Raw genomic sequence first — 13,468 nt, 5'->3', positions numbered from 1 at the left:
GAGTCAGCCGTGTACTCTCAGCCATCCCCCGCCTGAGCCAGAGAGGCTCGTCTGCCAGCCGTCGGAGGATTCCTTCAGCAGGGCAATCTCTCTCTGGAGCGGCTCCCTGGGGACCGGTGCCAGCCCACTTTGGATGGGGCGCTGCGGTCCAAGGTCATTTGTATCACAGCATCTAGATGTCCTCCAGAAGCATTTTCTTCCCAGCAGATTCAAAAAGAAGAGGGAAAGTCACAAAGCCATTGGGGGCTGGTTCTCAAGTCTTTCTAAAATGTCTTTGCAGGCTTTTGTCTTCTCACAGTAGATTATTGACTTTCTTTTTCAAATGACGTGGGGTGATTATTAGGCTACCAGTTACGATGTGATCATGCCCACAGGGGTTAATGTGGAGTGTAAAGGGGGGGATGAGCGATCCTGGGCCACCTCTCACCCCTCAAACCCCAAACCGGGCCATCTGTCGGGCCTTCCTTGCCCGCCTCCAGTCCAGTCTCCATGCAAGTGGCCAGAGTCCATCTCCTGAAGTGTTCCCTAGGTCATCTGATTTTCCTATTTGGATCCCAGCAGGGGCTCCTCCTTTGACTTAAGGTCAAGTCTGCGGTCTTGGCGGTAGCCCTGAGCCCTGGCCATCCCTTCCTAGTGGCCTCACTCCCTTCCCGTCTCCGCCAGCTCCCAGCCACGTGCGGACAGCAGGCCCTTTTGCCAGGAACCCGCCTGCTCGCCTCTGCCTGCCTTCCCGGCCCGAGTGCAGCGTCCTCTCGTCCACCCCCTCCAGCTCTCAATGTCAGCATCCCTGCTCAGAAGGGTTACTCCACCCTTCGGTCTAGATGAGGACGGAGTGTCAAATTCGGATCGAAGGAAAACTGCTGTCACACGAGGGGTCTCCACAGCCCACGTTTCAGCACTAGTGTCTGCTTGGGGCCATAAGCGATCGGAGTTTGCCGTCTGACCCCGGCTCCCTGCCCGGGCCTGAGGATGTTTCTTGTTCCCTGCAGGGCTCAGCGTGCTCTACTTCCTGTTCCTGGTGTTCCTTCTCTTCCTGAACTTCGAGCAGGTTAAATCCCTGATGTACTGGCTAGACCCAAACCTTCGCTATGCCACGAGGGAAGCAGACGTCATGGTACGTACTGTCCGCTGTGTTAGAGAAGCTGGTTGACCCCTTGGGTGCAGGAGGTAATGTTGGCTTCACATCTTAAATTGGTCCTACGTAGAAATTTCTCCCATATTTCCTACATAGATAACCTTGGCACCAGTCTCTGGGTGGGCTGGTGTGGTGCCTGGATCCACGAGTGACCCAGTCCAGAGATGTGAATCCTCTCTTGGCCCAAAGCGGGTGGTAGGAAGAGGTGAATGTTACTGTCAGTCATAGATGGGAACTCTGCCCCTGATACTTGTAAGCTGTGGGCCCTGGGCTGTGGACCTGTAGCCTGTTCCCTCTTCTGTAAAGTGACATGGTACCTCTCTTGGACGTTTACTGTGACCTAAACAAGGGCCTAACATGGTGCTTTGCACGCGCCTGGCCCTCCAATGGTGGCAGCTCAGCTCCATCAGTGTCTCCCGCAGCCCCTCTGCCCCCCGCTTCCAGCCCTGATGCTCTGATCCTTCCCACCTGCTTGCCATGAAGGGGCCAAGTTGTAATGAGGGAGGCCATTTCATTCATTATTTTCATGAAGCCACAATAAATAATTTTGTTCTTGGCCAAAATGACTAATGTGCTTTGGCTTTTAGTGAAGAGATTACTTTATACTGTAATACTGTTCTTTTTTCAATTTTTAAAAGGCCTGACGTTTAGTACAGGTTGAAGAAATACCTAGTGACAATCAGAAAAGAAGAACAGCATTTAGGCCATAGATGGGTCCTTGTTTAACAAGCCGGAATGCGGTACAGAGGAGTTAGCTAAAAATCTAAAAAGTGATCATTCTAGCATAGTCAAGATTGGTCAGACCCTTCTTGGAATGGTATTTCCAGATTTTATCTTTAACTTTTATAAAGGACATGTTAAAGACAAAAATAAGAAGGCCAAAAATTATTTGAAGGTCTCAAGGAGCAAAGTCTGTCTTGAGATTCTTCCTCTAAGGGAAGAGAAAGGCACAGGGTGACTTTCCAGCTTCTGATGATGCTGGTCACAGCAGTTAGGGTGAGGTTGAAAGCAGTTGCTGATTGTGGATTATCTGCTCTGCCAGACGGAGCTGGGTGCTTTATATATAGTGCTTTATGTATAGTGTATATGTTCATATCCCCCTTTTACCAAGGAGGAAACAGAAGCTTAAAATAAGATCCATCTGGGTCCAAAACCTACCTTCCCTTTAGGACAGCACCTCAAACATATAGTTACAATAACAAGTGTTTGAAACTCCCAGGTGTCTTATGAAACAGAGACTAGGAGGATAGCCCAGGTTATAGTTATTACCCGCCACGAGTTTCTTGAGTCAAAATGGTCATATGATGAACTAACATACAGGTAGATTTGCTGGTGTGTCAGGCTTGCTCTCACAGTGGGTGGGGGAGATTAAATCTCATAACATTTTGACATCCACCTTCCTTAGGAACTTAACATCACAGGGACATCCGATTGTCATGTCAATAATTACAGTCCCCCAAAGAGCTGACACTGGCATTTAAAATCTAGCTTCCGAGGACTGGCTGATTCTTTCTTGGCAAACAAAGCAAAGCCAGAGGCAGTTTTCAGCTTCTGAAATTCCAGCTGGTGCTAGCCTGGCCTCAGTGTTCTCCATCTCTAATTCCTCGTCACTCTTTACTTCCTTAAAGTAACCTTTTACAGTTCTGAGGACTTGTTCCTGGATGGCTCTAGAGAAACGCATTCCTGTTTTAGGACCTGTGGCGAGGAGAAGTGTCTTTATGTAAGACAGAAGCCTGTAGCCCCTGATTCCCTGGGCCTCCTGCCCTCCCCATTCCTTCAGCCACCACCGGTTCCTAATCCTGATACCAGGCTCTCCTCCATGGCAGGTGCCACATGTTGAAATGCAGACACCCCTTCCCCCTGAAAATTAATATTGTAACTTGGGGTTGGGAGGGTGGTCATTGAAATCCTGTGAGAGACAGTCTTTTACGTAATTGTCTGAAAAGTTTGCTATGTTCCGAAATATTTATTCTGTTCAAAAATGTGTGATCTAAGCTTCAGACAAGCTTTCAAGCCCATCTGATAAATAGACTGGTCGTCTGGAGCAGCGGTCTGTTGTCTAGTAAATACTCAGTGGGCCTTTCCTATGTGCTGGACACCATGCTGGCGGTAGTGGGGGAAAGACCCCCTCACTCCCTGTCCTCTCGGGGCTTAGAATCTACAAGAAGGCAAATTAAACAAATTAATTGCTAGCTCTTTTTCTTAGAGAATTGTTTAAGATAACTTCGTTAAGTTTTAAAAATTTTATCAGCACATGCCTAATCTTGTTTCATCCCACCCTCTCGTTTCCATCTTGGATTATTATCAGACATCAATATCTAAATATATGGATTTTAAAAAACGTAACCACAATGCCATTGTTAGTTGCTTAAAGTTAACAGCATGCAGTGTTCACATCTCTTCCCCAGTTGTCTCATAAAGGTTTCTTTCTTCTTTTTTTTTTAACGGTTGACTTGTTCGAATTAGGATCCAGACAAGGTCCCCATGTTGCCTTTGTTGCAGCTCTTGTATCTCTTAATCTGCAGTCCCTCCATGCTTTGGTTTAACATCAGTGTTTATTTGTGAAAGACACTATATTGTTTATTCCATGGAGCGTCTCACGTCTGGATTTTGCAGCTTGCATTTCCAGGGTATCATTAATGCATCCCCCTGTCTCCCTGTATTTCCTCTAAACTGGAAGTTAGATGTAGAAGCTGGATGGGATCCAGATTGCTGGTTTCCATTGCAGGGCTGCTCGTAGATGGTGCCGTGTGTCACACTGGACCACACAGCGTCTAGGGGTCTTACAATGTTAAGCTTGATCATAGGGTCAGGGGGTCAGCATCAGTTGTAAGATGCACTATCAATTACAAAGGTCCATCTAGTCGAAACTGTGGTTTTCCCAGTAGTCATGTATGGATGTGAGAGTTGGACTATAAAGAAAGCTGAGCACTGAAGAATTGATGCTTTTGAACTGTGGTGTTGGAGAAGACTCTTGAGAGTCCCTTGGACTGCAAGGAGATCCAACCAGTCCATCCTAAAGGAGATCAGTCCCGGGTGTTCATTGGAAGGACTGATGCTGAAGCTGAAACTCCAATACTTTGGCCACCTGATGCAGAGAACAGACTCATTGGAAAAGACCCTGATGCTGGGAAAGATTAAAGGCGGGAGGAGAAGGTGATGACAGAGGATGAGATGGTTGGATGGCATCACTGACTTGACAGACATGAGCTTGAGCAAGCTCCCGGAGTTGGTAATGGACAGGGAGGCCTGGCGTGCTGCAGTCCATGGGGTCGCAAAGAGTCAGACACGACTGAGTGACTGAACTGAACTGATAAATCACAGGTATGACTTGGGAGGAGAAAAGCGAAATATGCACCAAACATTGTAATACATTGAAAGTGAAAGTCGCTCAGTCGTGTCTGACTCTTTGGGACCCCATGGACTAGACAGTCCACAGAATTCTCCAGGCCAGAGTACTAGCTGTTCCCTTCTCCAGGGGATCTTCCCAACCCAGGGATCGAACCCAGGTTCCTGCATTGCAGGCGGATTCTTTACCAGCTGAGCCACCAGGGAAGCCCAGTAATACTGAAGTGGGTAGCCTATCCCTTTGCCAGGAGTCTTCCTGACCCAGGAATCGAACCAGCATCTCCTGCATTGCAGGTGGATTCTTTACCAGCTGAGCTACTAGGGAAGCCCAATACATTGAAATATCCACCCAGTTCTCAAAATGCTAAATGTGAAAAAGATGTGTCATAGAATCAAGAAAGTGTAATGATTTCAATATGCAGTGCAGTGGGATAAAGAAAAAGATACGGTGCTATTAGAACTTGTCTACTCTGAGAGGTCAAGGAACGCCTCTGTAAGAGCTGATGTTTATTGTTGTTGATGTTCAATCATTAAGCTGTGTCCCACTCTTGCGACCCCCTGGAATGCAGCACACCAGGCTCCTCTGTTCTCTATCTCCCAGAGTCTGCCCACATTCTTGTCCATTGAGTTGGTGATGCTGTCTAAGCTGACAAGTGGGAATTAGCCAAGCAAAGTGGGAGAATAGGGGGCCAGGCCATTACTCAGGAAGAAGGATCAGTCTGCATGGAGTCCCCAGCTGGGGACCTGGGGTGAGTCAGGAGTAAAGGAGAGAGGGAATGAGAAGCAGAGGACGGCCGTCCCTGAGGCTGGGAGATGTGGACAGGAGGTAGGAGTACTTTGTGACTGTAGTAAGAGACCCTGAAGGTGTACAAGCAGAGGAGATGCCTGATCTCAACTGATGCTTCAGCGGGTCAGTAAACATCATGCCCCGTCTCCAGTCGGGGTTTGAAAATGGGGGAAAGAAGAGTGTACAGTATCAGCTGACTTCTTCCTGGTTAAAGCTCCGTGGAGCAGATGGCTTCAGACGTGGGCCACGTGGCGGTGCTGATCCCTTGCCCCGAATTAGGTTTCTGCTCCCCTGTCCCATTGGACATCCATGGGCTTCCTCCCACAGGGCAGAGCCCGACTCACAAAAATTCCTGCAAGGGTGAGGGGGCTGATGGGAGCCTGTGCTGTCTGTACGCAAATAATTTCCCAGGAGGGGACCCTAAAGAGGGTGGGTACGTGTGTTCTTTCTGCTTCCATGGTCACCAGCTTCCCCAGGGAGGAGTGAGCGACAGGGCAGGGCAGGAGGCCCGAGATCCTTCCACACTGCCCTCCCAAAACACATGCGCACACACACCCAAACACGCACACACACCCAGACATGCACACACCCCCAGGTACACACCCCAAACACACACCCCAGAACCTGCACACACCCCCAAACATGCACACACTCCCAGACACACACACCCCTAAACACATACACCCATGCATGCACACACCCCCAAACATGCACACCCCCCCCAAGTACACACCCCCTAAACACACACCCCAAACACACTCAACCCCAGAACATGCACACACTACCAAACACACAACACTCCCAAGCACACACCCCCATTCACACCCCCACACACCCTCCCTAAACATGCACACATCCCCAAACACACACACCCAAATATACACACCCCTAAACACACACACCCATGCATGCACACACTCCCAAACATGCACACATCCCCAAACATGCACCCACCACACACTCCCAAATGCATACCCTCCAACACCCCCAAACACACACCCCCATACATGCACATACCCCCAAAATGCTCAACCTCCAAACATGTACACACCCCTAAACACACACCCCAAACACACTCAACCCCAGAACATGCACACACCCCCAAACATGCACACACTCCCAAACATGCACACATCCCCAAACATGCACCCACCACATACTCCCAAATGCATACCCTCAACACCCCCAAACACATACCCCCATACACGCACACACCCCCAAACATGCACACACCCCCAAGTACACACCCCTAAACACACACCTCAAACACACACACACCCAAACATACACTCCCAAGCATACACCCTCACTCAACCCCCCACACACCCTCCCTAAACATGCATACATCCCCAAATACACACCCCCAAACATATACACCCCTAAACACATACACCCATGCATGCACACACCCCCAAACATGCACACACCACACACCCCCAAATACACACCCTCCGACACCGCCAAACACACACCCCCATACACGCACACACCCCCAAACATGCTCAACCCCCAAACATGCACACATCTCCAAATACACACACCCAAACATGCACATACCTCCAAACACACAAACACACACAAACATGCACACACCTGCAAACACACATCCACCAAACATGCACACACCTCCAAACACACAGAGTCCCAGACACACACATCCCTAAATATGCACACACTCCCAAACACACCCCCCCAACGTGCACACCCCCCCAAACACACATACACCCAAACACACACACACCCGAACACACACATTCCAAAACACACACGCCCCCAAACACACACACACCCCCAAGCACAAACACATACACAACAGTCTGATTTGTAATCTGCAAAATCATTTCATCTGTAGAGAACTCATTATAGAGATACCTGTTAAAATCTTTATAGTCTTCAGCTGAAGGTGTGTAGTCAGAGTGTCAGCTATACGTTTTATAGTTTTAGAAAGCTATTGCAGTTTTCTAAGCAAGAAATAATAGTAGCATTGAGTTGGAAGGAAAACACATTGGGAGGTTAAGTGAACAGGACTTGGTGTTTGGTCTAGCGTTGGGCAAACAGCGGAGAGGTGGAGCTGTGCAGACCAGCGGCGGGTTGGCTGGGAGGGCGGGCTCCGTGCTCCCCCCTCCTCCCTCCTCCCGGCATGGCCCTCGGAGTCCTCATTGCATGCCCCTTCCTCCCGCTTCCAGGGCTGTACCTGTGTGTGCAGCTCCCCAGCTGCCTTAAACCGCGGCATCCTGAGTCCCTCCCACGACCAGGACCTCGACCTCGGGATGTTCCAGATGTGACCACTGGCAAATTTGTTCCTAATGATTATTTGATAATATAATAGTTATACACCAGCAGACACACTTAGCTCTTTGTGGTGCCTTCAAAGTGCCTTCCCGTTTTTTGAAGCACAGAAATATTCTCCTAGAGAGTCAAAAGGCCTTCAAAGTAGTCTTCAACCCATGATTGCCCTCAGAGCATCCTTCTGAAGGCAGAACTCAGCCCTCTCTTATCTAACCCTCTGCAGCATGCTGCAGTGTAAATAAGAGGATGGGCGGCTGCGGAAATGGGAGTTGACCAGGCCGTGAACCCTCCTTAACCTAAGGAGTAACCACTTTAGGCCAAGGGTGTCTCTGTCGTCTGTGATTCTTGCGACAGGCACCTGCTCCGGAGCCTGGAGAGAGAATTGTCATCCCATGGCAGTGCCGTTTGGCTTTTTTTAAGCCTTATCTTGACTTACCCCTATAGATTTTTTTTCCCCTCTTTTTTTCTAGATTTTCCACTTATACATCATAATACCATATCAGAAAAAAAAATACAGTTTTTAAAAATGTCCTTTCGGCTTTGCAAATTAGAGTGCATTTGTTCTGAGAAAGCTTCAGAAATCTGAGGCAGTGGGTTTCAGAAGAGAGAGAGGCGCACCCCAGTGCTCTTTTTGCTCCTTCAGAGAGTATTGTTTCTTGAATTTGAAAATATTATACTTTACAGGAGCTCCGCCAGCTGACTGAAATCTTACTCCTTCCTATTTGATTAATTAGGGAAAAGCGAATGGGAAATGTAGAACTCTCTGAGAAATTTTGTCATATGATAACTGCTTTCATAATAAATACAGAAATAAAAGGAAATTGATTTGAAAGTTTTTTAAACCATATTAAAAAGAAAAAGATATTAGAGACGGAACCTAAATTCTTGAAAGCTTTATAGTGTTTAAATATTTAGATTATGTAATATTATACATTGTTACGTGGAGGAGTAATTTTGCTTTCTTCTAATTTCTGAAGTTGGATGTCTCAGCTTTTCTTCTTTCCTAATAAAAACATTTAAGGGTGTGTATTTCCCTCTAACTTCTGCTTAATTGTATCTCATCATTTTGATGTGTAATATTTTCATTATCATTTAATACTGAGTATATTTTAAATTTCTATTATGACTTCTTTTTAACTCCATGATATTTAGAGATGTGTTTTTAAATTTCCAAACCTATTGGGTTTCTATTTATTCTTTACTTATTAGGATTCTGTGTTTTTGTTACTGACTTTAACACAGTTGCCCTATGGGCACGAGACATGGGCTCTGTGATGCCACTTCTCTAAGATGGGTTAGTGAAAGTGAAGTCGCTCAGTCGTGTCCGACTCTTTGCAACCCATGGACTAATGTAGCCCACCAGGCTCCTCCGTCCATGGGATTCTCCAGGCAAGAATACTGGAGTGGGTTGCCATTTAAGCCTTTGTAAAATGATTTTGTTTCCCACTTTATTTAAGCTTTTGCAATTCGGAACAAAGCAATTCTAGTGTATAAACTCTAATACTTGTCCATTTTTCCTCAAACATCTTCAGTTACTAAAACTTTTTATTGGGTAGGACTTATATTCGTTGTCAAGATCACATCAGTTGTTTTCATTTTATTGTCCAGACCCTGAAGCAAGTTGATTTCTAGAGCATTACTAATTATTTCCGTTTTATCTTAAACAGGAGTATGCTGTGAACTGCCATGTCATCACCTGGGAGAGGATTATCAGCCACTTTGATATATTTGCCTTTGGACATTTCTGGGGCTGGGCCATGAAGGCCTTGCTGATCCGAAGTTATGGTCTCTGCTGGACAATCAGCATCACCTGGGAGCTGACCGAGGTAAGAAGCGGGCCTGGGCTGCTGTCTAGATGCTGTAGCGTGGACAGTTTGTACGCAGGAGGAAGACAGTCCGTCAGTTAGCAGTCACGTAGTCTATTCTCCAGCTCCAGTGGTATGAAACTATTTAAATCCCAAGGGATATTTTAAGCCTTTGTCAAACACACAGAGAAGCTCCTTGTCAGCTTCAGGCCTGCTCTATCTCACAAGTCTTAAAGAGAAACAACTGGAATCAAGCTAAAGAATGGAGTTAAAGTCCCGAACAACACAAGTCAGTGGTAATGAGGACATCCGCTGAGAAGTTAATAGGTGCTCCACCCACTAACTAGTTTCCAGTTTGAGATAAATAGAATTGTCGTGTTTCGGACCTTATGAGTGCAGCCAGGATGCTTTGTAGCCAAAAATGAATTCCCAGTAGAGCTCAGCTATCTCAGTAATCAAAAGTTTGTCTCATTTACTGAATTTAAGAGATATATTCTTGAAAAACTATTAGTGAAATGATATTCTGGGAACTGGTTCATTTATTGTTCAGTTATTATATTATTCTTAATCATTCCCAGGGAACAGAATTTGGCTGTGTGCACAGTTATTTCTGGATTATCATTATTCTTCAGTGATTGTGCACAGGCCCATCATTGCCCTGATCCTAACTTAGTGAGTGGTCCGGGGCCGTGAAAGTCACTTCTATTAATGTGCCTTTCACGGCCCCAGAGGCCGGAAGCTTGAGTTCAGGGTGTCAGCCAAGTTCACTGCTTCGTATCCTGTCCCGGGCTTCTTCTCGCTGCTTGTGGTTTGTTGGCCACCCCCAGTGTTCCTTGGCTTGTAGATCGCCTCAATCTCCACCTTTGTCCTCATGCGGCCTTCTCCCTATGTGCCTTCACGTAGCGTTATTTCTATGAGGACGCTAGTCATATTGGGTTAGGGGCCTGCCCTCCTCCAGGATGACCCCATCTTGCTAATTACATCTCCAGTGACTACATTTCTAAATAAGCTCACCTTATGAGGCCCTGGAGGTTAGGACGTCCAACCTTAAAACCTTATGGGTTTAAGGGGGCCACGATTCAATGCGTAACAGTGCCTGCCACTGTTTGTATGTCATCTAGAATCTTCCCCATGACCTGGAAGGGCAGCGTGTATCCCAGTGTAACAGTGGAAACCGGAGCTCAGAGCCGAGAGTGGATCCAGGAGTGCTTGCTTGTGAGCACGCCCGTGTCCCTGCCCCTGTTCCTCACACTCACTCTCAGACTTGCAGGCATCCTCAGGACCTCAGCCCATGTGACCTGTGCGAGGCGCTCGGCCTTCCTCACCTCCCTGGCCTCCTGACCTTCCCTTTCTTTATTCCCTGGCATCCTGTCGTCCCCACATCCTGACGCCTCTTCTCTAGACACCTCTCCAGGCCGTCCCTCTGCTCCCACTCGTATCTAATCTACTCTCTTCTTCGCTGAATTTCCTGTCTGCTCCTGCAACGCTGTCTATTTCAACGTGATCCTTACAGACCTCAACCCCATCACATGCTTCTACTACAAACGCTTCCCTGTTTGTCCATCGCTCTTAAAGCAAAATCAGGACTGGGGTGGGGGGACTCTGAACAGCCTGCGAAAACCAGTGTTAGGGTGCTAGCTGGCCCAGTCTCCCCAGCCTCCCCGAGACCTCTCTCTGCCCTCTGCTCCAGCCAGCTCTGCTTCCTGCCTGCACAGCTGCTGTGTCCTCCCCTCCCAGGAAGCCATCCTCTGAGTTCTTCCCTTTCTGCCCTGTGTCGTCCGCTGGCCGGGCTTGCGTTGGTGCCCCTGCAAGTAGAGCACCCGGCCCTTCTCTGAAACACTCAGCCCACGTTAGATACGTGACAGGTGTCTCTTTTCTGCTAAATCTCATGCCTCCAGAGGGCAGGGCCCGTGTCTGCCCAGTCCCAGACCCCAGGGCTCTGCCTCACACGGACAGACGCCCCCAGATCCATAGTGAGTGAGTGAAGATGACTCTTTACAGCTCCCCCGACTCCTCTCTGGGCTGTCTCACCCCCAAACCCGGTACGACGCCCCCAGATCCATAGTGAGTGAGTGAAGGTGACTCTTTCCAGTTCCCCCGACTCCTCTCTCTCTGGGCTGTCTCACCCCCAAACCCGGTACGACGCCCCCAGATCCATAGTGAGTGAGTGAAGATGACTCTTCCCAGCTCCCCCGACTCCTCTCTTTCTGGGCCGTCTCACCCCCAAACCTGATACTTTCTAGGAAGGCTCCTCAAGCGGATGTGTGAGTCCACATCCACTCCCCTGCACTCCTGTTTCAGCAGGTCTGTGTCATGGGCTTCTGCGGAAGTTTCTCTCTGCCTCATGTGAGTTAATGCTCCGTGACATGGCTCAGACCTCGGAGTCAGTCCCAGGCGGTGAGCCGCCTGCCAGGGGTCAGCCCACGGCCCCTCTCCCTCACACACAGCAGCTGTTCTGTATCTTCTCAGCAGCAGGCACATCAGGAAGACAGAATCCTTGTATTTGTGTTGTTTTGCAGCCTTTGAAAGGGCTTTCCACATGGCACTAGTGGTAAAGATCCCGCCTGCCAATGCAGGAGATGTAAGAGATGTGGGTTCGATCCCTGGGTCGGGAAGCTCTCCCTCTTGCCTAGAGTCCCACGGACAGAGGAGCTTGGTGGGCTACTGTCCATAGGGTTGCCCAGAGTTGGATACGACTGAAGTGACCAACTGAAGTGACTTAGCACACCTGCGTGCACAGTGCTTTCATGAATAGTTCTAATTTGTAGCATTTATCTTATTACTTCAGAGGTTTATAATTACGGGGTTGCCTCTTTCCAGAGAGCTGTCAGACATTGTCTTTATAATTTCAGACCCTCTTAAAAGCGAGCCTTCACGCAGTACACTGTGCTGTTCTGGACACAGCGAACAGGTCCTTTGTTTTGGACAGAACTATTTCTGTAAAAGACTTCTGTTCCACCCTTGACCTCACTGTATGCTCTTTTCTGGAATATCTTCACTTTCCTCTCCATCTCTTTAAACCAATCATTCCTGTCCTTAACCACCCCACTCCAGCCTGTCTCCCTTCCAGAAATCTGCCGCAGTTGCCATCTCTCAAAATAAATCTCTTCAGTGTCCCTGCGGTTCCCATTTATGTCACTATTGTACCACTTGCCACAGCTTACCTGATTCTGGTGTTCTGAATACGTGTCTGCTTCTGAATAAGTCTGGCCCCTGCCCTTGAGATCAAGGACCTTGGTCCATTTTGTCTCACCACCTTGTATTGCTTCATCGTAGGCACTTAATCAAAGAGTATCACTGCAAAGCGGTTAGTGTGAGATTTCCTGTTAAGCTAATTTACAGCTTACTATTTTATTCGAATATCTGTAGACCGTTTCTAAAATACACAGCTTAAATTCTCAAGCTGCTAGTTTCAAGGATTCGGTGCTCTGTAGGCAGTTCAGAAAACTTTGTTCCCTTCCCTCTCCAGGGTCCATGTTATATGGTCATGAACCAAGGTGATTTATTGGTAGTATTTTTCAAGATGGGTCATCATTTCTTTAAAACCCTGTGTTAAAAATAAATTTAAAAAAGGCACTGTTTGGATTAGCAGTGTTTTGCAAACCGTCATGAAATAAAACATAAGAACCTGGTTACAGAACTTGAATACATCAGTGAAACCTAAAATGTCAACAAGTTTGAACAGAAGAGGATACTGTTAAAAGGAACGTTGTCTTTCAGGATGGTACCCCAGGTTTGTTGTATTTCTCACAACCGTCATCTCTCGTGTTTCCCAGCTTTTCTTCATGCATCTTCTCCCCAATTTTGCCGAGTGCTGGTGGGACCAAGTCATCCTGGACATCCTGTTGTGCAATGGGGGCGGCATCTGGCTGGGCATGGTCGTCTGCCGGTTTCTGGAGATGCGGACTTACCACTGGGCAAGCTTCAAGTGAGTCGTCCTCCTCCGGGCCCCGCGTCACCATTTCTCACGATGTGAATTTAGCTGCTCAGTAGCCCGCAGCATGAGTGTGTTCTCTGATGACAAAGAGTAAATTATACATCAGTCACTGGAGCTCAAAAATGGTTCTAAACCCAGTTTCGGGCACTGATCCAGAAAATGCTGAA

At 47.8% G+C, this 13,468-nt stretch overlaps 1 protein-coding gene across 1 annotated transcript in view; it reads left to right on the top strand.

Moving 5' to 3' along the window:
* The window catches only part of PTDSS1 (phosphatidylserine synthase 1), a 69,199-nt gene that overhangs the window by 29,744 nt on the left and 25,987 nt on the right, over positions 1-13,468 (top strand). The window contains exons 4-6 of the mRNA XM_043483058.1: positions 990-1,114; positions 9,227-9,385; positions 13,141-13,292. Of these exons, the coding sequence (XP_043338993.1) occupies positions 990-1,114; positions 9,227-9,385; positions 13,141-13,292 (436 nt within the window). The remainder of the gene's footprint in view (positions 1-989; positions 1,115-9,226; positions 9,386-13,140; positions 13,293-13,468) is intronic.

This window comes from Cervus canadensis, chromosome 12 (genome assembly GCF_019320065.1).
Source record: "Cervus canadensis isolate Bull #8, Minnesota chromosome 12, ASM1932006v1, whole genome shotgun sequence".
Classification (NCBI taxonomy): Eukaryota; Metazoa; Chordata; class Mammalia; order Artiodactyla; family Cervidae; genus Cervus; species Cervus canadensis.
This window is presented reverse-complemented; position numbering and strand designations above follow the sequence as displayed.